Genomic DNA, 27,679 nt, shown 5'->3' on the forward strand with positions numbered 1-27,679 from the left:
TAACTGATTAAAACTTCAGTACCAAGGAGAGATTGGAATGTTGCAGGTCCAGAGTCTAATTCAATTATCTTGGGCTATCTTTAGCCCCCATTCCTTGCTCATTTCTAACTCTGACCTAATTCTGTGACTAGCAGACAAAACCTTTAGAAATGTATTAACCTAACAAAGCCCCTCTTTTCACTTATTAAAAGGCTAATAGTGTCCAAAGATAGCATCTGAGGCCTAGAGGGGTATGTCCCTTTTTTTATACCTGCCTACATATTTCCACTAATGTATTTGAAAAGTTTCTTGCTTTCTTTTTCTGTTACTATAAAAACTTCAAACTGTTACCACATTGGAACATAGAATTCCGGGTGATCTAAATCTGTGTTCCCCATTCATGGTAATTCATGTTTGGTTCCAGAATAAACTATACCTTATCCCCTTTGAAGAGGGAGCTGCTTCTTTTGCTGACAACTATACAATGCCTCTATCACTCAAGGACAGAGACAGTGACAAAGACAGCTAGATTTCGTGTTGGTTTTCTCAGATGGGCGTACTACATAACACACACACACACACACACACACACACACACACACACACACACCAATCTGAAAGCCCTTGTGGGCTCTGGAATAATCCAGCTCAGAGTCTCCGGGAGTCTGTCCTTAACAAACAATAGCCCCAGCTGGTAGATGTCTTCTGGTGCCTAGCAACTTCTGGTTTTGCCCTGGCAACCCCTAAGCCTTCAGTAACCTCTGTCCCTACCCCGAGGCAGGAAGGAGGAAACACACCCACATCAAGGAGACCAGAATGCAAATTACAAATTAAAGATCATCCCAGTATTGTGAGTTGGCAACTGGCAGACCAGGCTCTGAACTAAGAAAACAGTTGAGGATAGGAAAGAAGGGAGTCTCCCCTAGACCTCAAGAAAGATGTCCTAGCCTCTGTGGAGGGAAATGGAAACAGCACACTGAAAGTAGCCCATTCTAGGCTACCTAAGTGAGCAGTGAGTGTTGACCGAGTCCCCTGAGCTCCTGTAACTTTTTTTTTTTAAGACAGGGTTTCTCTGTGTAGCTTTGGAGCCTAGCCTGGCACTTGTTCTGTAGACCAGGAAGTCATGCAACTACATAGGTCAGGTGAGGCTCAAACTTGCCTTCACCCTACTACCTCAGTTTCTTCCTTCCTTCTTTCCTTCCTTTCTTTTTTCTTTGTCTTTGCTTGTTTGTTTTTCAGGACAGGGTTTCTCTGTGTAGCCCAGGCTGTCCTGGAACTCAATTTGTAGATCAGGCTGACTCAAACTCAAGAGATCCACCTGCTTCTGCCTCCCCAGCACCTAGCATGGAAAGCTCCGCCCCCCCAGATAGAGTTCCTCTGAATAACAGCCATATACATAAATAAACATAATTTAAGGATATGAAGGGCAAGCAGTGAGGTGGCTTAGTGGGTAAAGGTGCTTGCTGCCAGGTTGATGGCCTAAGTTTGATCCCTGGAACCATATGATGGAAGGTGAGAAGTGACACTGACTCTCACAGGTTGTCCTGTCCTCGTGTGTGTGCTGTGGTTTGGATGCATCTGCTCCATACATAACTATATGTAAAATAAAAACTTTTTAAAAGGAGTGCTAGCTGGGTGCTGGTGAAGCACACCTTTAATCCCAGCACTCTGGAGGCAGAGGCAGGTGGATCTCTTTGAATTAGAGGCCAGCCTGGTTTATAAAGTGAGTTCCAGGATAGGTTCCAAAGCTACACAGAGAAACCCTGTCTTGAAAAAGAAAAAAACAAAACAACAACAAAAAAGATGCTAAATTCTCTCCCTTATGAGGAGCTCAAAGCCTAGTAAAGAATGCAGATGCCTTTAGTCCCAGCACTCGGGGAGGCAGAGGCAGAGGCAGGCAGATCTCTGTGAGTTCGAAGCCAGCCTGGTCTACAGAGCGAGTTCCAGGACAGGCTCCAAAGCAATACAGAGAAACCCTGTCTCGAAAAAACCAAAAACCAAAAACAAAACAAAAAAAAGAATGCAGATACAAGAGCTGGGCAGTGGTGTTAACTCCAGCAGTTGAGAGACAGAGGAAGGCAGATCTCTGAGTTCAAGGCCAGGCTGTCTACAGAGTTAATTCCAGGACATCAGGGCTACATAGAGAAACCTTGTCTTGAAAAAGAAAAACAAAACAACCACCAACAACCAAAGAATGCAAACACACAAATAACTACAAGTCCATTAGAAAATGCTGTACTGGAGAGAAGGAGAGCTCGTTATAGACAGTTTGAGTTTGACATTCCTGTGGGAAACCAGGATGCATGATGGCTCACAAATATTTAGAAGTGAGTTAAAGGAGTCAAAGAATGGAGTGATGTAAAGCTCCTGTGAACTTACTGCATCAGTGGAGGAGAGGGGACTCGCTGAGACTGATGGATGAGAAAACAGGGTAAAACTGGACCCAGGGGATAGTCTCCAGGCCAGATGCTACTCATTCAGTTTACCACTGTGCTTGCCACTGTATTTTGTGCTGGGCATGGCATTTAGTAGACAGCCAGAAAACCTGTGAACTGAAAACTAAATTGAAACTGAATGTCTCAAGAGGTATTACCTAGTATGCTGGTTGAAGGAAATGCTCCAGGAGGAGGGGAGTATGAGCTAGGTGGAAGAGTACTGCTGAGGCCAGAGAGCTTCAGAACGACAGTTCTCGTATGACAGATTACAGATATGTATTTTGTCCACTTTGACCTGATTTGTGCACAAATCCATCATAACTCATCTGTGTTCTCAGAGAGAACATAAGCTTTAGTAACAATATGCAGAGATTGGAGTAGCTAGCAAATGCACCACAGAAAAGGTGACATTTGAACTCTTTCATGAGTTCACTAAGCAGCCACTGCAGAGGAAACCAGCCTGCTGTAAAACCCAGATCGAATTTGTAGGCATGATTATGAGAAACAAAAGCTGGTGGCTCACCTCTGAGATCTCAGTAGTCAGGAAGCAGAGATAGGAAAGGCTGCCTCAGGTTTAGGGACAGCCTGGGATACCTAGTGATTTCCAGGACAGCCTGGGATACAGAAGAAGATCCTAGTCTAAAAATCGAAGTTAAAAAAAAGGGGTGGTGGTGGTGCTGAAGAGATGGTTTAACAGTTAAGAGCACTGGCTGCTCTTCCAGAGGACCGGGGTTCAATTCCCGGCACCCACACGTCAGGTCACAGCTGTCTGTAATTCCTGTTCCAGAGGCTCCGATGCCCTCAGACATGCATGCAGAAAAACAAAACCAAAACCAATGTACATAAGATAAAAATAAATAAATCAGCTGGGCAGTGGTGGCACATGCCTTTAATCCCAGCATTCGGGAGGGAGAGGCAGATGGATATCTGAGTTCAAAGCCAGCCTGGTTTACTCCGAAAGTTCCAGGATAACCAGGACTACACAAAGAAACCCTGTCTCAAAAAACAGAAACAAAAATCATCCAAAAGATTTGTTTGAAATGTACATTCCAGGGCTTCACTTTCCAGAATATTTGTGGTTCAACAGGTAATAACACGCTCTTAAAAACCTCTTTGGGCAAACCTGGGAGGTGGTGGCACAAGCCTTTAATCCTAGCACTCGGGAGGCAGAGACAAGCGGATCTCTGTGAGTTCAAGGCCAGCCTGGTAGCCAGAGCAAGTGCCAGGATAGGCTCCAAAGCTACACAGAGAAACCCTGTCTCGAAAAAACAACAAAACAAAACAAAAAAACAAAAACCAAAACCTTTTTGGGCAGGGCTGGAGTGATGGCTCAGCGGTTAAGAGGACTGTTCTTCCAGAGGTCCTGAGTTCAATTCCCGGCAACCACATGGTGGCTCACAACCACCTTGAATGAGATCTGGTGCCCTCTACTGGCACGCAGGCAAAGACTGTATACATAATAAATAAATAAAATGTTTGGGAAAAACAAAACAAAAAAAACCCTCTTTGGGCAAACGCGGGAGGTGGTGGCACACGCCTTTAATCCCAGCACTGGAAGCAGAAGCAGGAAGATCTCTGTGAGTTCGAGGCCAGCTGGTCTACAGAGCTACTTTTCAGAACAGCAGGGCTACGCAGAGAAACCCTGTCTTTAAAAACAAAACGCAAAACAAAAACTTTTTTCGGGTTCCCACGGTCATGAAATGGGATGGGAGGCGCCTCTAGGTCCCCCGGGGGCACACTATCGAAACAAGAACTCTTCTTCATTTTCCGTTGTCCTTTCGGGGTTCCTGGTGCTCATTACATGCCTCCCAACAGCTCTGAGAGCTACAAAAGACGAGGAGCCTCACTTTACACAACAACGATTTGCTCAAGGTCACCAAGCGGGAAGAGGGCATGCTGGAGAATGGGAACCAACACTGCGACCCGGGAGCGTCCAGACCGGAGAAGCTGAGAGGATGCAGAGGCGGGCGAGGGGGTGGGGCTCAGGCCGTGCTTCAGCCCCCCGAAAGGCCTCTCCAAAATGGTGGGGGCAGTGGCGTCAGCTACGCCCCCGCCCCTTCCGTCCACCTCCCTCCCTCCCTCTCTCCCTCCCTCCCTCTTCCTCAGGCCACCCAGGCTGGGGGGAGGGGACGCAACGCAGCCGCACACGTGACCGTCGATCAGCGGGCGCGTGACGCAAAGCGGCGGGCCCAACGTTCGCTTTGCTTTGTGGGTAATAGAGTTCGAGCGGGCGTCCGGTGAGTCAGGAGAGGGGACTTTAGGACTACATTTCCCAGAAGGTAGCGGACCGAGGCTGTAGCCGTCGTCGTCTGAGAGCGGGGACGCGGGGCGCGCTGTCGGGCGGGGGCGAGGTTCGGGCCGGTTGTGCCGTTGCGAGACTGCTGCTGTAGTCGCTTCGGCGGGTCCAGGTGAGTGAACGCAGCTGATGGGAGTTAGGACACCTCGACTGGTCCCTGTGTTTTGGGGTTTTTCCTCCTTTCTCAGCGGCGGCTGGTCCCCGGCGAGGGTAAGGCCTAGCTTGCCGCGGCTCCCCGCGCTCTGCTCGGGCCTGCTTGCTCGACTCCTCCCCCTCCCCGCCCTTCTTAGCTTCCCTCCGCTCCGGCCTAGTTCGCCAGGCTCCGGCCGTCTTCTCTCTGGAACAGCTCGCAAACTTATTTGCACTCTGCGGGAGGGATGGCTTCCACCAAATTCGCCTTCTCCCTCCCCTGGTCGGACGAACCCCATTATTTGAGTTGTTTTTCTGGGAACTCTTAAACGCCCTTCCCCCACCAGGTCTTGATTGGCCTGGTTCTGTCTTCCAGGGCGCGTGTGGTTGTTATACGCTAAATTTTAATACTTTCGTTTCTTGTTTGTCCTTCCCTCCTTGTGACTCAAAGGCATAATCCAAATTTATTTCCTATCGGAAAAATAGTATCCCCACTTGATCTTCCTTGGGTTGCAAGTGAGGCTGACTTGCATTCCAGTGGCTTGTGTTCTGCCAACGGGGAGCAGTTGTGTTCCACACTTAAGCAGCTTTTCTCTGTTTTCTTTGCCCTTCTGAATCTTAACGGGCGGAGCGTGACGGTGGTAGTTGGCTGCAACACTGGTGCCCCAGAAGTTGGAAGCCATCGGTGCGAAGTACAATGTTAACGGGGAGGTTAGGTTGTTAAATGGCTTGAAGGAAAAAGTGCTGGGAATATGGCAAGGACGTAATAGCAGTGAGCCAATAAATAAAGTCAGCTTTATCAGCTTCTGATTTTAAATTTCAGTCTTCACTCAGGTACTTCAGTTGTTGCTTTTCTAAAATGGCAGAGCACAGCACTGGCAACTCTAGTGGGTTTTTGTAACATTCGGTGAGATTAACTGCAGATCGCTTAGCCTCTGTTATTGGCGTGTATAGGAGTTTTGATTGTGGGTCCTGAGTAGAAAGGCAAGTAGTAGCATACTGTCATTTTTCAGACCTCTCTTAGTTTTGTTTGTGGAAATACTGTCTCTTGTTGTCTGCTCCGGTAGAGAGCTCAATGTGTATTTTATATTCTGTATTACTCTGTTAAAGGTGGCTGATGCCTTGAAACTTGTGGAAAAACAGGGCTTAGTTCTTTGTTTGCAGACCTGTATCTTGAACTAATGTTAGTACTTAAGTGACATCAAAAAGAAGGCATGATTGCTTTTTTTTTTTTTTTTTTTGGCCTAAGACGAGGTCCAGGCTGGCCTGTAAATTCTGTATGTAGTTGAGACTGGCCTAGAACTCTTTACCCTCCTCTGTCTACCTCAGTGCTGATTTTACTGGCTTTTGCCACCACGCCCAGTTTGGTTGCCGGCCCCCCCCCCCTTTTTTTTTTAAAGACAGGATCTCATTGTGTATCTCTGGCTGGCCTGGGACTCAAGATCCCAGCCTTCCTCTGCCTCCCAAAGGCGAGCTCCAATCTCCCTGGCGTGATTACATTTTGTAAAAAGAACTGTTTGAAGGTTACTACATGGCTGGGTGTGGTGGTTCTTGCATTTAATCGTAGCACAGGTCTTTAATCCCAGCACTTGGGAGGCAAAGGCAGGTGAATCTTGTGAGTTAAGAGGCCAGCCTGATCTACAGAGCTGGACAGCTACCAAGAAAAAAAGGGAAAAGAGAGAGAAACTTACTGAAAATACCATTTGTTTTTCAATTCTTTTATCACCATGAAGGATCTCCAGTTTTAAAGATGGATGGATAGATTGACTTGTCTGGTTTAGAGATCAGGTCTGGAGTCAGTCCAGGTAGGGCCTTTCCTCCTGCCTCTGTCTCCTGAGTGTTAGTGACTGCTGAGGTGAACAACCTCGCTTAGTGAGATTGGCATTTTAGTCTGTAAACTAAGTACAGTTCAATTTGAGTGGGTTCTGGTAATTGTTAGTGCTTCAGTTTCTTTATTTTATTTTCATTGTTTGGTTAATTTAGAAACAATCTTATTTTACATATCAATACCAGTTCCCTCTCCCTCTCATCCTCCCATGCCCCCCACCATCCCACCCCTCATCCATTCCCCAGGGAGGGTGAGGCCTTCCATGGGGGATCATCTAAGTCTGTCACATCATTTGGGGAAGGTCCTAGGCCCTTCTCCCTGTATCTGGGCTGAGAAAGTATCCCTCCATGGAGAATGGACTCCAAAAGCCCATTTGTGCACTAGGAATAAAATACTGGTTCCACTCTCAGAGGTCCCATAGACTGTCCAGGCCTCCTAACTGGCACCCACCTTCAGAGGGCTTGGTTTGGTCCAATGGTTCCCCAGCTTTACGATTGGGGTCTGTGTGCTCTCACTTGGTCAGGTCATCTGTTTCTGTGGGTTTCTCTAGCACGGTCTTGACCCCTTTGGTCATCCCTCCTCCCTCTCTATAATTGGATATCAGGAGTATGGCTCAGTGTTTAGCTGTGGGTATCTGCTTCTGCTTCCATCAGCTACTGGGTGAAGGTTCTAGGATGGCATTTAAGGTAGTTATCAATCTCATTCTAGGGGAAGGGCATTTAAGGTAGCCTCTCCACTATTGCTTAGATTCTTAGTTGGGGTCATCCTTGTGGTATGAACTATGGGCACTTGATACTGAATTTGGGTTAGTCAGTGAAGCTATGGATTGTCATAGTCCTGGAGTGTAGTTCAGGGATAGAGAGCTTTCTTAGAGTACTCAAAGTCCGAGTTTTGTCCTCAGTGTTAAAGAAAAGAAGAAAAACTATGGACAGCTGGGCTTGGTAGAGTGTGTCTTTAATCCCATCTCTTGAGAGGCAGAGACAGTGGATCACTGAGTTTAAGGCTAGCCTAGTCTACTTAGTAAGTTAAGTTCCAGGACAGCTAAGCCTGTGTAAAGACTCTCTCAGAAAAAAAGAAAGTAAGTATGAATTATGAAAAGTGATCTACTTTGTATTAGTTAATTTTCAGGAGAAATCTTGGAGTATATCCAACATTAGCACAAAGGAAGGATTAGGCTGCCTGGGGAATCAAAGACTACAGTTTATTTGGTTGGTTTTTCTTTTTTTTTTTTTCCTTTGAGACAGGGTCTCTGTAGTCTAGGCTGTCTTGATGTCTCAAGGACATCAGCCTTCATGTCTGGTTTTTATATATTTTAGAATGGTACCCTTTTTTTTTTTTTGAAAATTATGACATAGTAAATTGAAGGAAATGTAATTAATACTATTGGGTCAAATACTAGATTTTGGTGGTTTGCTTCATAAACATCTAGGGTCAGTAGTGAACTACTTGACTATGAGTGGGTGAATGATTGAACAAATAGTGCCTGGCAGCTTACCCATTTCTCGTTTGTGTGTTTAGGCCCTCTGAATACACTGCAGGAAGCCCTGGCACCCGTTCAAGGCCTTCCAGGCAGCTGTTTTGAGGATAGTTGAGGACAAAATGTGAGCAGGTAAATTAGAAATTGAGAAAAGGGGCATGGTGGTCTTAAGCAGAGTGTGCCCATAGACATTAAGAAAGACCTAATAGATGTGATCAGAGTGGGGTTTTGTGTGTGTCGTTTTGTTTTTTGTTTTTTGGGTTTTTGTGTGTGTGTGTGTGGGTGGGTTTTTTTTTTTTTTTTTTTTTTTTTTTTTGAGACAGAATCTCACTGTATCTTTGGCCTGGAACTTGATGTGTAGACCAGACTGGCCATGAACTCAGAGATGCATCTGTCTCTTTTCCTCCTGAGTACTTGGACCATGTGTGGATTACACGCCTGGCCAGAGTACTTTTTGAGGGAAGTGAGGAACTAGTTTTGTAGGGTATTGGAGAGAGTACTCAGGTGGAAGGAATAACAGGTGCTCAAACAGGAATGGATTGGTTTATTTCCTTCCTTCCTTCCTTCCTTCCTTCCTTCCTTCCTTCCTTCCTTTCTCCTCCACCCCCCTCCACCCCCCCTTGGAAAGCCAAGTGTGGCTGACAGGTATGGCTGTTTAAGATGAGTTAGAGAGATACGGTAGGTTGGTGAAGGGGTTTTTCACTAGTGCAGATTAAGACAGGAAAGATTTGTGACTGGGCTTGGGGAAAGAGATGCATATGTTGGATGACTGTTGCAGAGCTTGGGTACAATGTAGGGGTGTAGCAAGTCTAGGCTGGAGATGGTACTGGAGATGTAGACTGATGGATAGAGGTATATGGAAAAGCATAGAGTTTGGGGATTAGCTTTGTGCTCTCTAGTCAGGACAGTATTACTGTATGATTCATAGAGTTTAAGAGGCTCAAGATCTCTATGTAGTTTTTGTGCAGTGAGCACATTTTTAAAAAGTCTCCATTATATCCACCTAAATGTCAAAAAGAAGTTTAGCTGCATGAGAGGCTAAGGCAGTAGGATTGCTAGTTCAAGGCCTGCCTGGCAACTTTGGAGACCCCATCTCAAAAGAAAAGGTCAGTTGTGGTTGCTGCTGCCTTTAATCCCAACTCTCAGAGAATGAAGCAGGCATATATCTATGAGTTTGAGACCATCTTAGTTTACATAGGGAGAGTTCCACATCAGATAGACACTGTCTCAAAAAAAAAAAAAAAAGAAAAGAAAAGAAAAGAAAAAGGATAGAGCTCAGTGGCAGAATACTAGCCTGTTAATGCAAGCCCTTGGGTTCAGTCCCGGGTACAGACACACACACTTGATAACCACTACTCTGGGGGGGGGATTAGAAAGAATCAGAATGATGAAAGTTTATTGCATGAAGTTTGAAAAGTCATAATGAGCTAGCCGGTAGTGTTGGTGCTCAACTTTAACCTTGGCACTTGGGAAGCAGAGGCAAGTGGGTCTGTTTGAGGCCAGCCTGGTCTACAGAGCCAGTTCCAGTACAGCTGGGACTACACAGAGAACTCTATCTCTAAAAACTTAAAGAACACTTTTTTTTTAAGTTTGATAACATAGAGTATATCTGCCTCAACTGCCACTGGAACATCCATGTCTTGTTATGGTGTAGGCTGAAAATTTAAGACTAAATCCAGTTTGCAAATTGATTCTGTTTGGCTCACACAGAGTTAAAATTTGAATTAGTTGTCAGCATTTAAAAACAGGCATATGGGGCTGGAGAGATAGCTCATTGATTAAGAGCACTGACTGTTCTATTGGAGGAACTTGGGGTTCAATTCCCAGCACCCTCATGGCAGCAACTGTCTGTAATTCCAATATTTGACACCCTCACATAGACATACACACGGGCAAAAACCAATGCATGTAAAATAAGCACATTTAGAGAAATAAAAAAAAAAAAAACAGGTATGTAAATACGGATTCAGGCTGCTCTTGAAAAATTAGTTCTACCAAGCTGTGGATCTGTTTTACAGCAGTTTTTTCTTGTGATTGAGACATTTCTTTTCCTGATTGCCTCGGACTTTAGCACTTACCAGAGCCTAATTTCTTTGGACTTTTTTTTTTCCTCAAAATTTTGTTTTCTGATTTTTTTTTCCTCCCTTTTGTTGAAAGTATTTTTTTTTTTTCTCACATAATATATCCTGATAGGGTCTCTCTCTCTCTCCTTGGCTGTCCTGGAACTCACTGTAGACCAGCTGGCTTGCTTGTAGGGATCCAGTTGGCTTCTGCATCCTGAGTGCTGAGATTAAAGGCATGCACCACTGTGGCTGGCCTGATAATATCTCTTAAAAAGATTTTTTTTTTTTAAGGGAGGGACCCCTAAAACATGGAAATACTTGTTTTGGAACTGAAGCCTAAGGAGTTTTAAAAGGCAGTGCCTTTAAAAAGACATTGATCTGCCTTCTGCCCTTGCCTTTTTTAGCTGGCTTATGTTCAGAGTCTCCATTTTTGTTCTGCCTGGTTTACTGTAGCATCTGGAATGTTGTAACTGCATAGCTTAGCCTGCCTCAGAAGACAGAAGGCTAAGCAAAGGGAAAGGCTAAGTACAAGAGTTTGGGTTGGTTGTCACATGTGTGGTGGTGCCTCCCTCTAGTCCCAGTGGTTTCTGAAGCTGAGGCAAGAGGATCACATGTTGAAGGCTATCTGGGCTACATAGCAGGTCTGAAGTAAGTCCTGGTAGCATAGCAAGACTGCCTCCAAAAAAAGGATGAGGCGGCTTTGGGATAAAGGGAGCCTACCTAGCATTCAGTAGCTCTAGGTTCAGTTTCCAGTACTGCTGAAAAAGGTTCTGGAATTTATTTTTATTTCGTTTGTTTGTTGCTTTATTTACTGGTTTTCCAGGTAGGGTTTCTCTGTAGCCCTGGCTGTCTTGCTACTTGCTCTGTAGACCAGGCTGGCTTCGAACTCAGAGATCTGCCAGTCTCTGGGAATAAAGGTGTGTGCAGGACTTAGATTTGAACCCAGGCCTCAAACATGCTGGTACTACAGCCTCAACCATATATATTTTTAAAGATTTGTTTTTATGGATATGAGTGTTTTGTCTGCGTGTGTGTGTGTGTGTGTGTGTGTGTGTGTGCGCGCGCGCGCGCGCGCGCGCGCGCATCCTGTTGCCCTTGAGGCACCATGTCCTGTCACTTTGTTAGTGCTGGGAACTGAGCCTGGGTTCTCTGCAAGAGCAGCAAGTACTCTAACTCCTAAGCCATTTCGCCAAACATTCATCCAAATTTGTATATTTACTTACTATTTATTTTGATACTTGACAGTTTTATTAGGGCTAGCCATGTTTGGTTTTTTTTTTTTTTTTTTTTGAGACTGTCTCACATTAGCTCTTGACTGGCCTCCAGCTGACAGATCTAACTTCCTCTGCTGGGATTAAAGGTGTGTATTACCACACATATCTTGCTCTTTATTAATATGAGAGAAATGACTGGTCAGGCAACTGCTCAAAGGAAGAGGATGGTGAAGGAGAAAAGGAAAAACAATGTCATTTGTAAACAACCACAATGGCTTCTAAGAAAGAGTGAGAAAGTCTGTGCCAGAAAGATTGTCTAAAGTTTGGAGAAAGAGGAAGAAAGGAAGTTGATGCTGTTTAGAAAAGTGGGTAAGGGGTCTGGAGAGATGGCTCAGAGGTTAAGAGCACTGACTGCTGCTCTTCCAGAGGTTCTGAGTTTAATTCCAGCAACCATGTGGTGGCTCACAACCATCTGTAATGTGATCTGGTGCCATCTTCTGGCACAAACTGTATACATAATGAGTGAATGAAAGAAAAGAAAGAGAGGGCAAGGCCAGCAGAGCTATGTGGTGGTGACTCCCTAAGTGACTGCCCAGAAGAATTTTCATTTTTAAAGTTAATATCTGTGAAATGTATTGCTTGCTTTTAGTAATTCTTTTCTTTTTTGCTTTTAGTAATTTTTTTGAGGTTAATGTTTAATAACTGGCTTCTCTTTATTTTAGTAGAAAGGTGGGGTTAATAGGGAATTGATGGAGTAGTTAGCTGAATTGAGGGTGTTTCCTAAAGTCACTCAGGAATTTTCATTGTCTGAAAGCCAGCATTACTTCAGGAGGCTTTGGGTTTCATCTTCAGCACCAAAGATAGTAAAACTATACAGTATCCTGGCTTCCAGACTATGGGGGGATCAGGAAAGAAAGATGCTTGCCACCGAACCTGATGGTCAGAGTTTGATCTCCAAGCCACATATGGTGAAAGGAGAGAACTGACTTGTGCAAGTTGTTCTCTGATCTGTCTCCCCTCTCTCCCTCTCCCTCTCTGTTGCCTGTTTCTTGGTCTGCACCATCTCTATGCAGTGCCCAAGGAATTCAGAAGATGGCGCTAGATCACCTGGAATTGGTCTTAGAGATGATTTTGCATGCCCCTTGGGTGCTTGGGATTTAATTTAACTCAGGTCCTCTTTAAGAGCAATTAGTGGGCTTTTTTTTTTTTTTTTTTTTTTGGTTTTTCGAGACAGGGTTTTCTCTGTGTAACTGTGTAACTTTGGAACCTATCCTGGCACTCGATCTAGAGACCAGGCTGGCCTCAAACTCACAGAGATCCGCCTGCCTCAGCCTTCCGAGTGCTGGGATTAAAGGCGTGCGCCACCACCACCCGGCAATTAGTGGACTAAACTCCAGTCCCTTTCTCTTTTCTGAAACAAATGTTTATTACATGTTTGTATGTGTGTAGGGAGTATATGTGGAGGTCTGAGAACCACTTTTAGGAGTTCTTTCTTATAGATTCTGGGGAATTTGGGCTAGTCTTGACATCAGGTGCTGTTACATCTTGTGAAGTGCCCTCACCACCACTTTTTTTTGAGACAGGATTACTTTTCCCACTCCTAATTGACAATTTTCTTGCCTCAGCAAGATTGTAGGCAGGTACCACCCACCCAGTTTAAAAATAGGATTCCTTTTTAGGGGGTAGATAGAGTTGAGACAGTAGCTTTGGCTATCCTAGAACTAGCTCTATAGACCCAGCTGGCCTTGAACTCACAGAAATCTGCTTGCCTCTGCTTCCCAAGTGCTGGAATTACTGGTGAAATTGTTTATCTGTTTGTTAGTGCTGTCAGTAATACTGCTTGCTTGCTTGCTTGCTTGCTTGCTTGCTTGCTTGGGTCTTCTAACACTGGCACCCCCCCACCCCCCCACGCACAAATAATCGGTCTCTCCAGCCTCTAAAGTACAATTTTTTGTTGTGGGTTTCAAGCAGTGATAGAATCTTTGAGGTATAGTAGGCATTTTATCACTTCCTCTCATTCCAGAATTCTACCGACTGTAAATTGGAGAAGCCAGTGGTGCTGCTGGTGCTTTTCAGAGGCAGTTCAAGTTGAATTATTAATTCTACTAAGGTAAATGCTTGGTGGTAAAAGGATTTTAATAACTTCACTCATTAAAACAAAACAAACCTTTGTTTCAGGCAATCCATGGCTTGGTAGTGAGACCCTGTCTTAAAAACACACATGCCAGTTACATTGAGTTTTTTATTCAGAAGATTTGTTAAAAGAGAGAGGGGGGGGTTAGTTTGGCTAAACATGTCTGTGTACATTCAGAGCCCAGGAGAAGGCATTGGGTATCTTCTTTTACTCTGACCTAGTTCTTTGAATCAGGGTCTCTGAACATGGAGTTGCTTTATATTCCCGATGGCCGGGAGGGGTGGGGGAGGCAATTCTTCTGCCACCATCTTCTCCCAAGATGATGTTACAGAGGGGTTGGAATGCTCAGCTTGTATGGGTCCTGGGCTTTGAACTCTGGTCTTCAGCCTGATTGCACAGTGAGCTCTCTTAAAGTGGTAGTAAATTAACAATACATTCAAAACCAGGCAGGTTCAAGGCTAATTTCATCTACACAGTTAGATTAGACCCTGTCTCAGAGAACCAAAATAAATACACTTACATGTTTTTCTTCTAAATCTCTGTGGTAAATTTGTAGGAAGAGGATTTGATCTTTAAAAATGACTAATGTGTAATCTGGTGTGGTAGTATGTGCCTCTAATCTCAGCACCCTGGAAGCTAAAGCTCTAAAAACAAAGCATGTGTGTGTAAAAAGGTAACTTGAAAGATTTGGAGTTCACAGGTTCAAGAGGGTTAAGGTGTACTATATGATTATCATGGTGGTGAACATAGCAAGCAAGCAAGCAGCATGTCACTGGAGCAGTAGCCGGGAGCTCACATCCAGATCCACAGACAGGAAGCAGAGAGATACAAAAACACACAGAGCCTGGCCTGGGCTTCTAAAACCTCAAAACTTACCTCAGCTGACACCTCCTTCAATAAGGCCATATATTCCTAATCCTTCCCAAACAGTTCCACCAACTGGGGGACCAAATAAACTTCTGCCTATAGTGGCCATTCTCATTCATACCACCACATTATCTTTCCTAATAGAATTGTAATAAGCTTTCTATAAAAACCCACAAAGGAGGGGCTGGAGAGATGGCTCAGAGGTTAAGAGCACTGACTGCTCTTCCAGAGGTCCCAAGTTCAATTCCCGGCAACCACATGGTGGCTCACAACCATCCATTATGAGATCTGGTGCCCTCTTCTGGTGTGCAGATATACATGGAAGCAGAATGTTGTATACATAATAAGTAAATAAACTCTTAAAAAAAAGAAAAAAAAAACTCACAAAAGAGCTGGGCAGTGGTGGCGCACGCCTTTAATCCCAGCACTAGGGAGGCAGAGGCAGGTAAATCTGTGTGAGTTTGAGGCCAGCCTGGTCTACAGAACTAGTTCCAAGCCAGGCTCCAAAGCAACAAAAGAAACACTGTCTTCCTGTCTTGAAGAAAGAAAAAAAAAAAAAAAAAAAAAAAAACCAGAAAGTGAATAGCTATGTATCAATGGTGGGGGGAATGATTATGTGGATTATGTGTTAAAGAATCCATGACCTATTCAGTTTTTGGAGTATTCCACTTCAGCTTCCCCAAAAGCTGGGACTCTGGGTTTGCACCAGTGAGTCTGACTCTGGTAATAATTTTAAGAAAATTGATGAAGCTGAAGAAATGGCTCAGTGATTAAGAGCACTTGCTGCTCTTCAGAGGACAGATGATCAACTCAAATTTGGTTCCCAGCACCTATTTGGGGCAAAACTATGTATTCTAGGGGATCCTACCCCCTGTTCTGGCCTCTGTAGGCACCCATGCATGAATGTTTGTATACACACGGGGAGGGGGATGAATTGACCTTAAAAAATGGTTACTGTAACAACTGGCTGCCGAGTTAGTTTAATAACAAGAGCTGAAATGAGACCATAGGCCATTAGTTAAATTAGAAAAGCTCAAAGTTTTTCTAAGAAATGAGAAAATATCCCCAGTGGTAATGCATACTCATTTAAAGTGCATACTGAGATTGCCGTCACTCTCTGAGGGACAAGAGGAGCCTCTGGGGTGAGTCAAAGATCTCTAAACTGCCAGCTCTGTTGTTCATTCTCTTTCTCTACTGATGAAACATTAATTGCATAGATGATCATGATCTTAATAGACCCTTTGTATTGAGGACATTCTCAGGAGAAAACATAACAAGTTGCTTACACTGGGGATTTTATAGGGGAAAGGTGTTAAATGAACTGCCCCTCAGCTTGCCATTTTTGCCCCCCAACAACATCAAAGTGGTTTTGTTGTTGTTTTGTTTTATCAAGATTGAGGTTTCTCTGTGTAGCCCTGGCTGTCCTCTGTAGACCAGACTGTCCTCAAATTCATAGATTGCTTGTCTCTGCCTCCTGAGTGCTAGGGTTAAAGGTGTGTGCTATCACCACCACCACTACCACCTGGCAACCAAGACCTTTTTGATCTGTCTTGATAATAAAGAACTTTTCTCCTAGTGTATTTCTTCAGTATAGGACTGGCGAATTTAACCAATAAAAGAACACAGCAAGTTACTTTGAGAAGATATCTGGCCACTTATTACTTAAACAGAAGTAAATCACAATAAAAATAGAATCTCTGAAATCTGAGGAAGTTTCTCAATATGCCCTCTGGCCATCCTAAAGCAATACAGTTTAAGATATACTAGGTGCTAGGAGCTAGAGTGTTGACTCCTCGGTTAGGAATTTACTGCTCAGCGGGGTGGTAGTGGCACACACACCTTTAATCCCAGCACTCGGAAGGCAGAGGCTGGTGGACCTCTGTGAGTTGGAGGCCAGCATGTTCCAGGACAGCCTCCAAAGCTACAGAGAAACCTGGTCTTTAAAAACAAAAAATAAAACCCAAACAAACAAAAAAACCGACTGCTTTTGTGTAGGACCAGGTTTCAGTTCCCAGAACCCACATAGCAACACCTAATTTCAGGGGATCTGATGCATAAACATACAGGCAAAACCCACGTTTTAAAATGTACCATGTGCCAGTCACTTTTGTATGCAGGTACATTTTTTTTTATTTAAATCAAACTGACTTGACTTGTTTATTTAGTATTACTGCAAGAAATGATAATTTTCAGCTTTCTTTGTTTTGATTTTTTTTTCAGGACACAGTTACTCTGTGTAGCCTTGGCTTTCTTGGTATGCTCTGTTGTTGACCATGCTGACCTTGAACTCAGATTCACCTGCCTCTGCCAGAATGCTGTAACTAAAGATGTTTGTTGAGCTAGCATTGTCTTCTTAACTGTCAGATAGGGGTACTATTATTCCTGGCCTTTTATTAATACACACACACACATACCCTTTCTGAAAAGTTTTTTTTTTTTAATTTGTTGTTTTTGTTTTGTTTTTTACCAGAAATTGCACTAGAGAGATAGCTTAGTGGTTGAGAACACTAAGAAGAACTGGTTGTTCTTCCTGAGGACCCAGCTTCAATTCCTAGCACCCACATGGCAGCTTACTGCTGTCTGTAACTGCAGTTCCAGAGGATCCAACACCCTCACACAGAAATACATGCAGGCGAAACATTAATGTACATAAAATAAGTAAAAATAAATTTTAGCCTAGCAGTGGCGGTGCACGCCTTTAATCCCAGCACTCGGGAGGCAGAGGCAGGCGGATCTCTGTGAGTTCGAGACTAGCCTGGCCTACAAGAGCTAGTTCCAGGACACCCTCCAAAGCCACAGAGAAACCCTGTCTCGAAAAACATAAAAATAAAAATAAATAAATAAATTGTAAAACCAGCACAAACAAAATCCCAGAAAATTGTATAGGTAATAGAATTAATGGATTTGCTGTAGCTGTTATAACAAAATGTGATTTAAACACCGTTGTTGTTAGTATCTGATAGTTCTGTAGGCCAGAAGTTCAAAATCATGGCATTGACAGGTTGTTGGTTCAGTCTGAGAGCTGCAAGGGAATGATTTGTTCTTTTCTTGGTTTATGGTCGATCGTTTTCTCCTTGTGTCTTAGATTTTTCCCTTTGCCTATCTGTCTCGGTTCCCTAATAAAGACTCATTCTAGGGAGCTGGAGACTGAGAACTTATTCATTTGGAATTGGGAGGGTGAGTGGGCCACAGTGTTACTGGAATGGTTTCTCTGTACTTTGGGCCTGGTTTTCTGGTATAGTTAACATCTTATATTAATATGTTGGGTCATAATGAACAAATTTATGTTATCCTTATTAAAAGCAAGAAGACTTAAAAAGAAGTAATGCAATTTGGAAAAGATCTCTGGTGTTTTTACCACTGTTTACCAAATAAACCAGAAAATCCCCAGAAACAATTTTCTGCCTGTAATTACAATGGAACAGGGAACTTGTCAGTTTTATTTTCCATATTTTCAAACACAAGGCATGCATTGGGCAGAAAGTGTTCAGTGAGTCTTGATAGAATGATGAGAAGAATGCTTAGATGTATTTTATTTTAAATTATGTGTCTGTGTGGGTATGTGTACCTGAGTACAGGTGTCCTTGGAGATCAGAGGCATTTGATCCCCTGGAGCTGTAAAGGTTGAGATACCCAATGTGGGTGCCGGGAACTAAACCCAGGTCCTCTGCAAGAGCAATATGCTTTCTTAATGGTTGAGCTTTCTTTCCAGCCTCTAATTTAGGTTTTGTTTATCTGTTTGTTTTGGAGACAGTCTTCATATATAGCCTTGGCTGGCCTGGAACTGGATATGTAGACCAACTGGCATTGAACTCACGGAGATCTGCCTGCCTCTGCTTCCTGAGTGCTGGAAGGAAAGGTGTGTACTACCACTCTCAGCATAGTGTTTAGTGTGGTTTTGTTTTTTTGAGATAGTCTCTGTAGCCCAGGCTGATCTCAAACGTGCCCAGCCCTCCTGTCTTAATGTTGGAAATGCTGAGATAACAGGACTGGTCCTCCCCCCATTCCTGGCATTTTATCATGCCTCCGCTATGCTGTCTTTATTTTTGGTAGTGCTAGGCATTGAACCTACGGAACCAGACAAGAACTCTTTAACATAGAGCATTATAGTATCTCCAGCCCTTATTTTAAGTTTTGAATAACTTTCAATGTACAGGAAGGCCAACTGGAGGGCAGATGGGTTTATTCTGGGTCACAGTTGTCAGGAATCCAGTCTGTCCTAAGGGACGCTGTGGCAGTAGGAACAGGGTGCTCTAGTCATGTAGTATGGGAGGTAGTTCAGAAGCAGTGATGAATGCTTGTGTTCCTCTCACTTTTTATTCTGTCTAATCCCAGACCATGGGAATGTACCCACCATTTATGATGGGTCTCTACCTCAGTTATCGTAATCTAAAAAAAAAAAACAAACCAAACTCCTAGACAGATCTAGAGATTTGCTTCTCTAGTGATTTAAACCCCATCAAGTTGACAAGATTAGTCATCAGTTAAGTTATTCAAGTCTCAGATTCTGATGTGAAAATCAGCCTTGAAATAATTAGCCCCCCCCTCTGCCTAATATATTGTGTACTCCATGGAAAATACATAAATTTTTTCTGCCTTTCCTAATTACTGAGAATTAATATGGTCCCATCCCTTTAAAAAGTAAACAGTGGAAGAAGTTGTTTGAGATGTGATAGGACTAGAAACTAATTCACTCACTGGAAGGAAATGTGACCTCCTCTTGATAGGCTCTAATGGAAGAAGCCAGCAGAATCCTCCACCAGTGATTCTTCTCCCAGTGACCTGATGCTTCTTGAACTTTTTCTTGGTGCATTACTCCACAAGCATTTCAATGCATTTAGAAGTTAAATAGCCTGGATGGTTAATGCCTTTGTTTTCCAGTAGATTGGCTAAGTTTTTTAAAAAGGATCAAAATGTGTGACTTGGAAATGATTTCTTCTACTGTGAATTTCAGAATTCATGGTTTGTGTGTGTGTATTTGTGTGTTGTCCTTTAAGAGCAGCTCAGAGCTTTTTTGTCAGTAATGAAGAGTTGTTCTGAATACTTATTCTAGCTTAAGACAGGCTCTTGGAACTCATTATGTACATTAGGCTGGCCTAAAACTCACAGATATCTACCTGCCTTCCTCCCTGGTTCTGAGATTAAAGGCTTCTCTTACTGTGCCTGGCTTCAGATCCTCATTTTATTGATCAGCAAGAGTAGTAAAAACATTTGCTCCACAAATAAAGGTTTTGACTTATTTGAGAGCAATTATTTCTGTAGCTAAACAGGAGGCCAGAGTAATATCTGTCATTAGTGGATGGCTGGTAGTTGGGCTTGAACTCATTCCCTACCCACTCACAGAATACAGGCTATCCAGTGGTCTTTGGAGACTGAGCTCTCTCATAAGAGATTGGCTTAAGTTGGAGCCCAGAATAAACCTAATGAATCACAGTTCTGTTCGAAAGGAATCAGCTACTATTCATTTTTTTTTAAATAGATTTAATTATATATTCAGTATGTCTGCGTGAGGGTGTCAGATCTTGGAGCTATAGACAGTTATGAGCTGCCATGTTGGTGCTGGGAATTGAACCCAGGTCCTCTGGAAGAGCAGCCAGTGTTTTTAACCACTGAGCCATCTCTCCAGCCCCCAACTACTATTCTTAAATCTGAACACCACGCCGGGCATTGGTGGCACAATCCTTTAATCCCAGCACTCGGGAGGCAGAGGCAGAAGGCAGAGGCAGGCACATCTCTGAGTTCCAGGCCAGCCTGGTCTCCAGAGCAAGTGCCAGGATAGGCTCCAAAGCTGCACAGAGAAACTTTGTCTTGAAAAACAAACAAACAAAAAAACAAAAAAAATTGAACACCACCCTCCACCCAGTCTTGGTTTTCCGAGACAGGGTTTCTCTGTAGCTTTGGCTGTCCTGGAACTCACGCTGTAGATTAGGCTGGCCTCACACTTGGAGATCTGCTTGCCTCTGCCTCCTCTTCTTTTTTTTTTTTTTTTTTTTTTTAGAGACACAGTTTAGCATGAATTTTCTGAGACTGGCTACTTGATGTTCCAGTTTGTCATATCAAGAAATACCAAGGGTGGAAAAGGAAGAACAGACTGACTTTTGGGATTGAACCACTGTGAATAACAACTTGGTTCAATGTCAGTATTGTGACAGGTTTGTTATTTCTTAATTGCTGTACTTTAACATTTTTTTAAGTTGTTTACTTGTTTGAGACAAAGTCTCATCCTGTAATCCATGCTGGCGTGGAACTTGCTATGCAGAGCTCAGATTGCCTGTAAACCTGACTTCCTCATTGTTCCCAAGTGGTGAGGTTATAGGCAGGTACTGCTATGTCTAGCAGATAGTTGTCATTTGTCATCCCCACCCCACCCCCACATACAGGGTTTCTTTGTGTAGCCCTGGCTGCCCTAGAATTCACAGAGATCACCTGCTTGGGATTAAAAACAGTGCTAGCACTGCACAATAATAGTTTTCTTTATTGAGGTTTGTGAGAGGAGGTCTTGTGTATTTGTGTGGCCCAGATTGGTCTGGCACTTCAGTAGAATTGTCAGGTGTTCCTTATGAATTCTTAGTAACTTAGGGGGCAGATGCAGGAACTTCTGTTTGGGATCAGGTGTTCAGAGCCAGCCCGGACAATATAAAAAACAAGTAAAATAATTAGTATTGTTAATTTGTGGAATGTAATTTTTTTTGAACTGAGAGGAAATGGCTTACAAAGTTGTTGGCTACAAATAAATCTGAAGAAAGAAGTGTCCTTCCCTCTGTTGATCTTCCATGGTCTTTTCCAGGTGGCCTTCCTTATTACTCTGCAGAGATAATGTTATCCCTGTTGGAAACCTTTATTCCTGTAGATGTTTGTTTTATTCTGAGATTGGGTCAATATAGTTAAGATTTAAACTTAGAATCCCATTGCCTTTACCGTCATTGGAGCTAACTTAGGCATTCTCCTACTATGCCCCGTGCTAGATTATTTAAAAAAAAAAATATATATATATATAGTATAAATAATATATAAATGTATAATATAAATATGCAGGTAATGTATTTGTATCCGTTTCTTATTTAAAAGCAAATCAATTAATTAATAGTTATGCCTTTATTAATCCTAGTACTCAGGAGGCAGAAGCAGGGAGATCTTGAGGCCAGATTGGTCTAGATAGTAAATTCCAGGCCAGCCAGGGCCACATAAGACCCTATCTCAAAAAAAAAAAAAAAATCAAAAAACCAAAAAAAATTTCAATATTTCCTTTCTGAATAATGTTGTGTTTATAACATATGCAGATTTTAAGAATCTTCAAGTTGTTTCAACAGTAAAAATTACTAGAAGAATGACTCTTAACCCTTTAAGAAAATGTTTGATGCATGTGTGAATATTTTCTAAAAATTTTGAATTAGAAGTTGTACTAAGTTACTGATCTTAGTACAAATTAACACACGAGCTATTTAACATCAGAAGTATCAGAAAGAGGTTTGTAACTGCTTCTTGAACATAGGTGGGATCCAAATCTTTGAAGTGTTCCCTACAGGCATCACAGCTGCTCTTAATGTTGCTTCATCTCTCTCCCCTCTTCTTTTACTCTGGAGAGTACAGTCTCTGGAGAAATGAAGAGGATAGTAAACACATTTAAAGTTTCACCTGAGCTCTGCTTTCCTACCCCATCTGCCCTGAAGCGAACAGCACAAGGAGGGCATGCTGTTTGAACTTTGTAACTGGTATTTCTTTCCATTCCCTCCCTTCATTTTTTGAGATAGGGTCTCATGTTTTTTAGGCTTGCCCTGAACAGGTCAGGTAGTACGACCTTTATTTGACATCTGATCCTTTTGTCTCCCCAATACTACGGTGACAAGCATACACCACCATATTCAAGTTTTATTTGCTTTGGAGATTGAATCCAGGGCCTTGTTTGTGTTAGGTAGCCACTCTACCAACTGAACCATATATAGCCTCAGCCATATCTCAGTTGCCTTTCTAGTTTGACAAGAATGTCTATGAACCGCCTTTAGCATGGCAATTGAAAGTTCCCTTCTTTCTCTCCCTTGTTTTTGATATGCCAGATCATACAGTTTGATTCTGTTGATAATAAGTATCTCAGGGAGGGATTGCAGAAATGGCTCAGTGATTAAGAACACTATTCTTGCAAAAGATTCTAGTTTGGTTCCCTGAACCCACATCGCACACACCTCTTCACAGCTATCCCTAACTCCAGCTCTGAGTTTCAAGGCATCTGACACCCTTTGCTGCTGGCCTATTAGGTACCAGGAATGCACCTTGTACATATACAGACATGTATGCATAACACTCAAGCACATTCAATAAATCATAAAAATATACAGTAGGGATAAAAATATTCCAATAGGAAGTTGAAGGGTGCTCCCTGGGAGAAGTGTTTGCTATTCAGGCCTAGCAACCTAAAATTGGTTCCCTAAAATCCATGTAAAAGCCAGATACAATATGCGTGTTATTTTTGATGTTTTTAATTGACACTGTCTTTTTTTTTTTTTTTTTTTTTTTTTTTTTTTTTTTGGCAGGGGGAGGGGGAACATGGGGTCTCATTTTGTGGCCCTGGCTGGCCTAGAGCTTGCTATGCAGACCAGGCTGGCCTCAAATTCACAGAGATCTGTCTTTTCTTCTTGAGTGCAGTGATTAAAGGTGTGCACTATTGCCCTTAGCCTTGAGACTACATACTGAGTATGATTTTCTTAAAGAGTTAGAAGACTAGCCTAGTGGTGGTGTACTCCATTAATCCTACTCTTTGGGAGGCAGAGGCAGGTTGATCTCTTGAGTAGGAGACCAGCCTGGTCTACAGAGCTAGTTCTAAGACCAAAAAAAAGAATATAGAGACCAGAAAATCAGTGAATCTGGGCTGAGTTGGTAAAATGCTTGCCATGGAAGTATGAGGACTTGAATTCTGATTGCTAGCATCCACATAGAAATTTAGTCTTGGGCTAGAGAGACTGCTCAGTAACTGAGAGCTTGTACTATGGCAGGGGACATGAATTCAATTCCCAGCACCTTCAATGGGCAACTCACAACAGTCTACTGTAACTCTTATCTAATTCTGGGGGATTTGACATTCTCTCCTGGCCTACACATACAGGCAGGGTACACACATGGTTGTGAGCCACAGTGTGGTAGGAGCTAAACTAAAGTCCTCTGTTAGAGCAGTAGCACTTAACTACTCATCCATTTCTCTAGCCCCAAATAATCTAAAAATAAAAAGGATAAGGTTGTTTTGGTTTTTGAGTTGGGGCAGTCTCAATATGAAGCTCTGACTGGCCTGTAACTACACAGACCCCCCTCCCAAGTACTAGGATTTTGGTGTTCATGAACATTGCTGGTTATGAGTTGGTTTTTTAAAATAATTTTGTTGTGCCTGGACACCCCACCAAGTGCTTAAAGAAGTTGGGATTTGCAGACTCATGCATTTGACTGAATGTATTCTCTTAACATTAGGTGTTATTGAACATCGACCCTCTCTTCCAAGATGTCAAAAACAAACAAATCCAAGTCTGGGTCTCGCTCTTCTCGCTCAAGATCTGCATCCAGATCTCGGTCTCGATCGTTTTCCAAGTCTCGGTCCCGAAGTCGATCTGTCTCCCGATCAAGGAAGCGCAGGCTGAGGTAAGGGGGTTTGGGTTTGTATGTTGAGATGATGATTGTGTTGTTTTGGATATTGGAGGACTTTTATCACTTTTATTCATATCACATGGCAGTTAGGATGGGCTTTCATTGTCAGGCTGTTTGCTTAATTCCTGTTGTTTAACCATGGATACTTCCACTCACTTTAGAAGAAAGCATTTTGTGTCTAAACTGAAATCATATAGCTGATTACTAAATCAATTATTTTGAAGGCTTAAGCCAAATGTATTTATCAGCAATGAAAAGACAACTAAGGATTAATAGTATTAATATCATTGCATTGGAGAGAAATCACAATTCACTAAATAAAGTCAGTAAACTTTTAGGAATTTACCAGAGATCATAGGTATATATTTAATGTACTGGTCACTGACAAGTTGCATTTATTTAACGAAACAGATTTGTTAAATCTGTGGCCAGGTGGTTGGTGGTGCACGCCTTTAATCCCAGCACTCGGGAGGCAGAGGCAAGCGGATCTCTGTGAGTTTGAGACCAGCCTGGTCTACAAGTGCTAGTTCCAGGACAGCCTCCAAAGCCACAGAGAAACCCTGTCTCGAAAAACCAATTAAAAAAAAAGAAAAAAACCAAGGTGGGAAAAAGTCTCCTGATAAGTATCTAGAATCTTTTTCTTGAGAATTTATTATGACCTTAAAGCTTCTTTAGATAAAGAATAAAGTTTTATTCTTGATGGCTCAGTATAGCACTTAAACATTAAATGCACAATTGGCTAAAGAAAAAAGTATTCCCTTTCCTAACAAAAGTAAGTTAAAGCTCAATGGAATCTGTGAAAAGTTGGAGATTAAACAAAAGGGGATATAAGAAGACTGAAGGGAAAAAAGAGGGTCTGCGTGAGCTCTGTCTTGTACCCAGTCTTGATTTCGGTGACTTAAATTTCATTTTCAGTTCATTTTGTCCTGAAAGATACCATTTTAAAATTTAATTCAGTAAATGGAAGGTAAATAATTGGTTCAAAGCCAAGCATGACTGAACAGCCAAAGCTAAACAACAAAATTGAACTGACAAACCAAATCGAAATGTGCCAACCATTTCTGAAACAGGAATTTCTGGGCAGATCCTGTTTCCTGATTTGGCTTGACAATTGACTTGAGCAATGTCATAAACAGGCAGTTTGTAGCCAATTTAAGTGCTATCAAGTTACTTAGGAGGCTGTTAAAACTCTGGAAGAATATTTTTTGCTCCTTGAAAACATGCTTTTTGTCTTGATTGTTGCCTGACTTCTGTTTTTAAGAAACAGATAAGTTTGCCACTGTATTCTCAATTTTTATTTTCTGGCTTATCTGTTTCATGATTTTGTTTTTGTTGTTTCCTTTTGTTTTTCCTCTCCTACAAGGAAAGTATCTATCCTGAGAGTTTGAGAAACCATGCCTTTAAATTAACTAACTGCTGCATTCTACTGAACTGGAGAAAGCTCATTTTTTTCCCTTCATTTCACAGACTGTATCCTTTTCAGTGAGTCCTTAAATAACTTCCTTTGCAGTCTGCAGAGCTTCATGTGACTGCCCGTTTGGATGCAGGGGACCACAGGGTCCTCCCTTACTCTAGTGATTGGTAACAGAAGCAGCAGTAGGTCTAAGGATGGGAACATGAATTACACCCTTCTTAGTGCTGGTGATGGATCACCTCCTTCAAACAGCCCTTCACTGGGGTCCTGTTCCATTTCATTACCTGCATCTGTCTCTCCTTTCTTTTCTCAATTGTTCTGAATGAAAAATATAGAAGGTAAGTTTTTATTCTTGACTTTAAATTTTGCTTAAATAGCAACTATTAATCAGATATTAGATGCATCTTTGCTAGATGTTATTCTTTGTGGTGTAAATACATCTAAGAACATTGGGCAATACTAGAAGACCAATTCTCGGGCTGGAGAGGTGGCTCAGAGGTTAAAAGCACTGGCTACTACTCTTCTAGAGGTCTTGAGTTCACTTCCCCACCAGCAACCACATGGTGGCTCACAACCACCAGTAATGAGATCTGGTGCCCTCTTTAGGCCTGCAGACATACATGCAGGCAGAACACATAATAAGTAAATTTTTTTTTTTAAAGACCAATTGTCTTTTACCTTTAAATTAAATTGGATGCAAGCTTCTCCTTAAAAATACTCTTTGCACCAGATGGTGGTGGCGGCGCAGGCGCAGGCCTTTAATCCCAGCATTTGGGAGGCAGAGGCAGGTGGATTTCTGTAAGTTTGAGACCAGCCTGGTCTACAAGAGCTAGTTCCAGGACACCCTCCAAAGCCACAGAGAAACCCTGTCTCAAAAACAAAACAACAACAAAAAAACCCAACTATTTGTTTCGTTTTCAAGTCCTTAACAGTTCCTCCTTGTCTACAGGGATACTGTCCCAAGACTTAGCAGTGTATGCCTGGTATTAGACCTGATCCCTATACATAGTACTGTTTCTTCCTATATACCATCTATGATAAAGCTTAATTTATAAATTAGCTACAGAAAGAGATTAACAGTGGGGCATTGGTGACTCACACCTTTAATCCCAGCACTCAGGAGGCAGAGGCAGGCGGATCTTTGTGAGTTTGAGACCAGCCTGGTCTACAAGAGCTAATTCTAGGACAGGCTCCAAAGCCACAGAGAAACCCTGTCTCGAAAAAAAAAAAAAAAAAAAAAAAATTAACAGAATGAATAATAAAGTAGTTTGTTAATAACAGTTTATCACAATAAAAACTAAAAAAACATGGTAAAACAAGGTAGCTCAGGGATAAAGGAACTTGGTACTACGCCTGAGGACATGAGTTTGATCCCTGGGACCCACAAAGTAGAAGAGAACTGACCCTTACAAGTTGTCCTCGAGCTCCTACACATAATACTCTGTGGCATGCACAGACCCACACACAAACAAATGGGGGGGGACACTAAAAGAATTGTGTTTCTGGAATTACCACTAAATAGTCATTACTCTGAATTGTCATGAATAAGAGACTTTGCAAAGCCAGACCTTGAGTAAAGTAAGGGGAGGAGACTTGTATAGGAGTGTTTTACCTGTCTGTGTTTATACCACATGCATGTGATGACCTTGGAGGCCAGAAGAGAGGCAGATTCCCTGAAACTGGAGTTAGCATATAGCTATGAGCCAGCATGTGAGTGTTGACTCAAACCCAGGTCTGCTTCAGAAGTAAATGCTCTTAACCACTGAGTCATCTCTCCAGCTCCTTATTACTTTCTATTACTTTTATTTGTGTGTATGTATATGGCAAGCAATACCACAAGTGAACTTAATAAGGAGGTCAGAGAACAGATTGTAGGAGTTGATTCTCTCCTTCTGTTATGTGTGTCCCAGGGATTGAACTCTGGGTGGAAATGCTTGGTGATAGGCACCTTTATCTCTTGAGCTATCTGGCCAGCCCCAGGAATTACCATTTTAAAAGCAAATGTAGCCAGGCATTCTGGCACATGGCTTTAATCCCAGCATTCATGAGGCAGAGGCAGGCAGATCTGTTGAGTTTGAAGCCAGTCAAGGCTACATAGTCAGATCCTGTTTTGAAAACAAAACAATAAAAGCAAACATAGCTCAATGTTTCTCCATGGGAGAGTGCTTGCTGAGAGTGTATAAGGTTCTATGTTTGGTTACCAGCACCAAAACAGA

At 42.5% G+C, this 27,679-nt stretch overlaps 1 protein-coding gene across 4 annotated transcripts in view; it reads left to right on the top strand.

Annotated features, from left to right (window-relative positions):
• Nucleotides 1-4,695: 4,695 nt before the first annotated feature.
• Thrap3 (thyroid hormone receptor associated protein 3) overlaps nucleotides 4,696-27,679 on the top strand; it is a 43,139-nt gene continuing 20,155 nt past the window's right edge. Inside the window, exons 1-4 of one of the 4 annotated variants that reach the window (XM_027399257.2) lie at nucleotides 4,702-4,822; nucleotides 13,445-13,531; nucleotides 20,423-20,574; nucleotides 23,876-24,043. In XM_027399257.2, the coding sequence (XP_027255058.1) occupies nucleotides 23,907-24,043 (137 nt within the window). In that variant the 5' untranslated portion in view covers nucleotides 4,702-4,822; nucleotides 13,445-13,531; nucleotides 20,423-20,574; nucleotides 23,876-23,906. Of the gene's footprint in view, nucleotides 4,823-8,185; nucleotides 8,277-13,444; nucleotides 13,532-20,422; nucleotides 20,575-23,875; nucleotides 24,044-27,679 lie in introns of all 4 variants that reach the window. The other 3 variants (XM_027399255.2, XM_027399254.2, XM_027399258.2) reach the window with 3 other exon arrangements.

This window comes from Cricetulus griseus, chromosome 2 (genome assembly GCF_003668045.3).
Source record: "Cricetulus griseus strain 17A/GY chromosome 2, alternate assembly CriGri-PICRH-1.0, whole genome shotgun sequence".
NCBI lineage: Eukaryota > Metazoa > Chordata > Mammalia > Rodentia > Cricetidae > Cricetulus > Cricetulus griseus.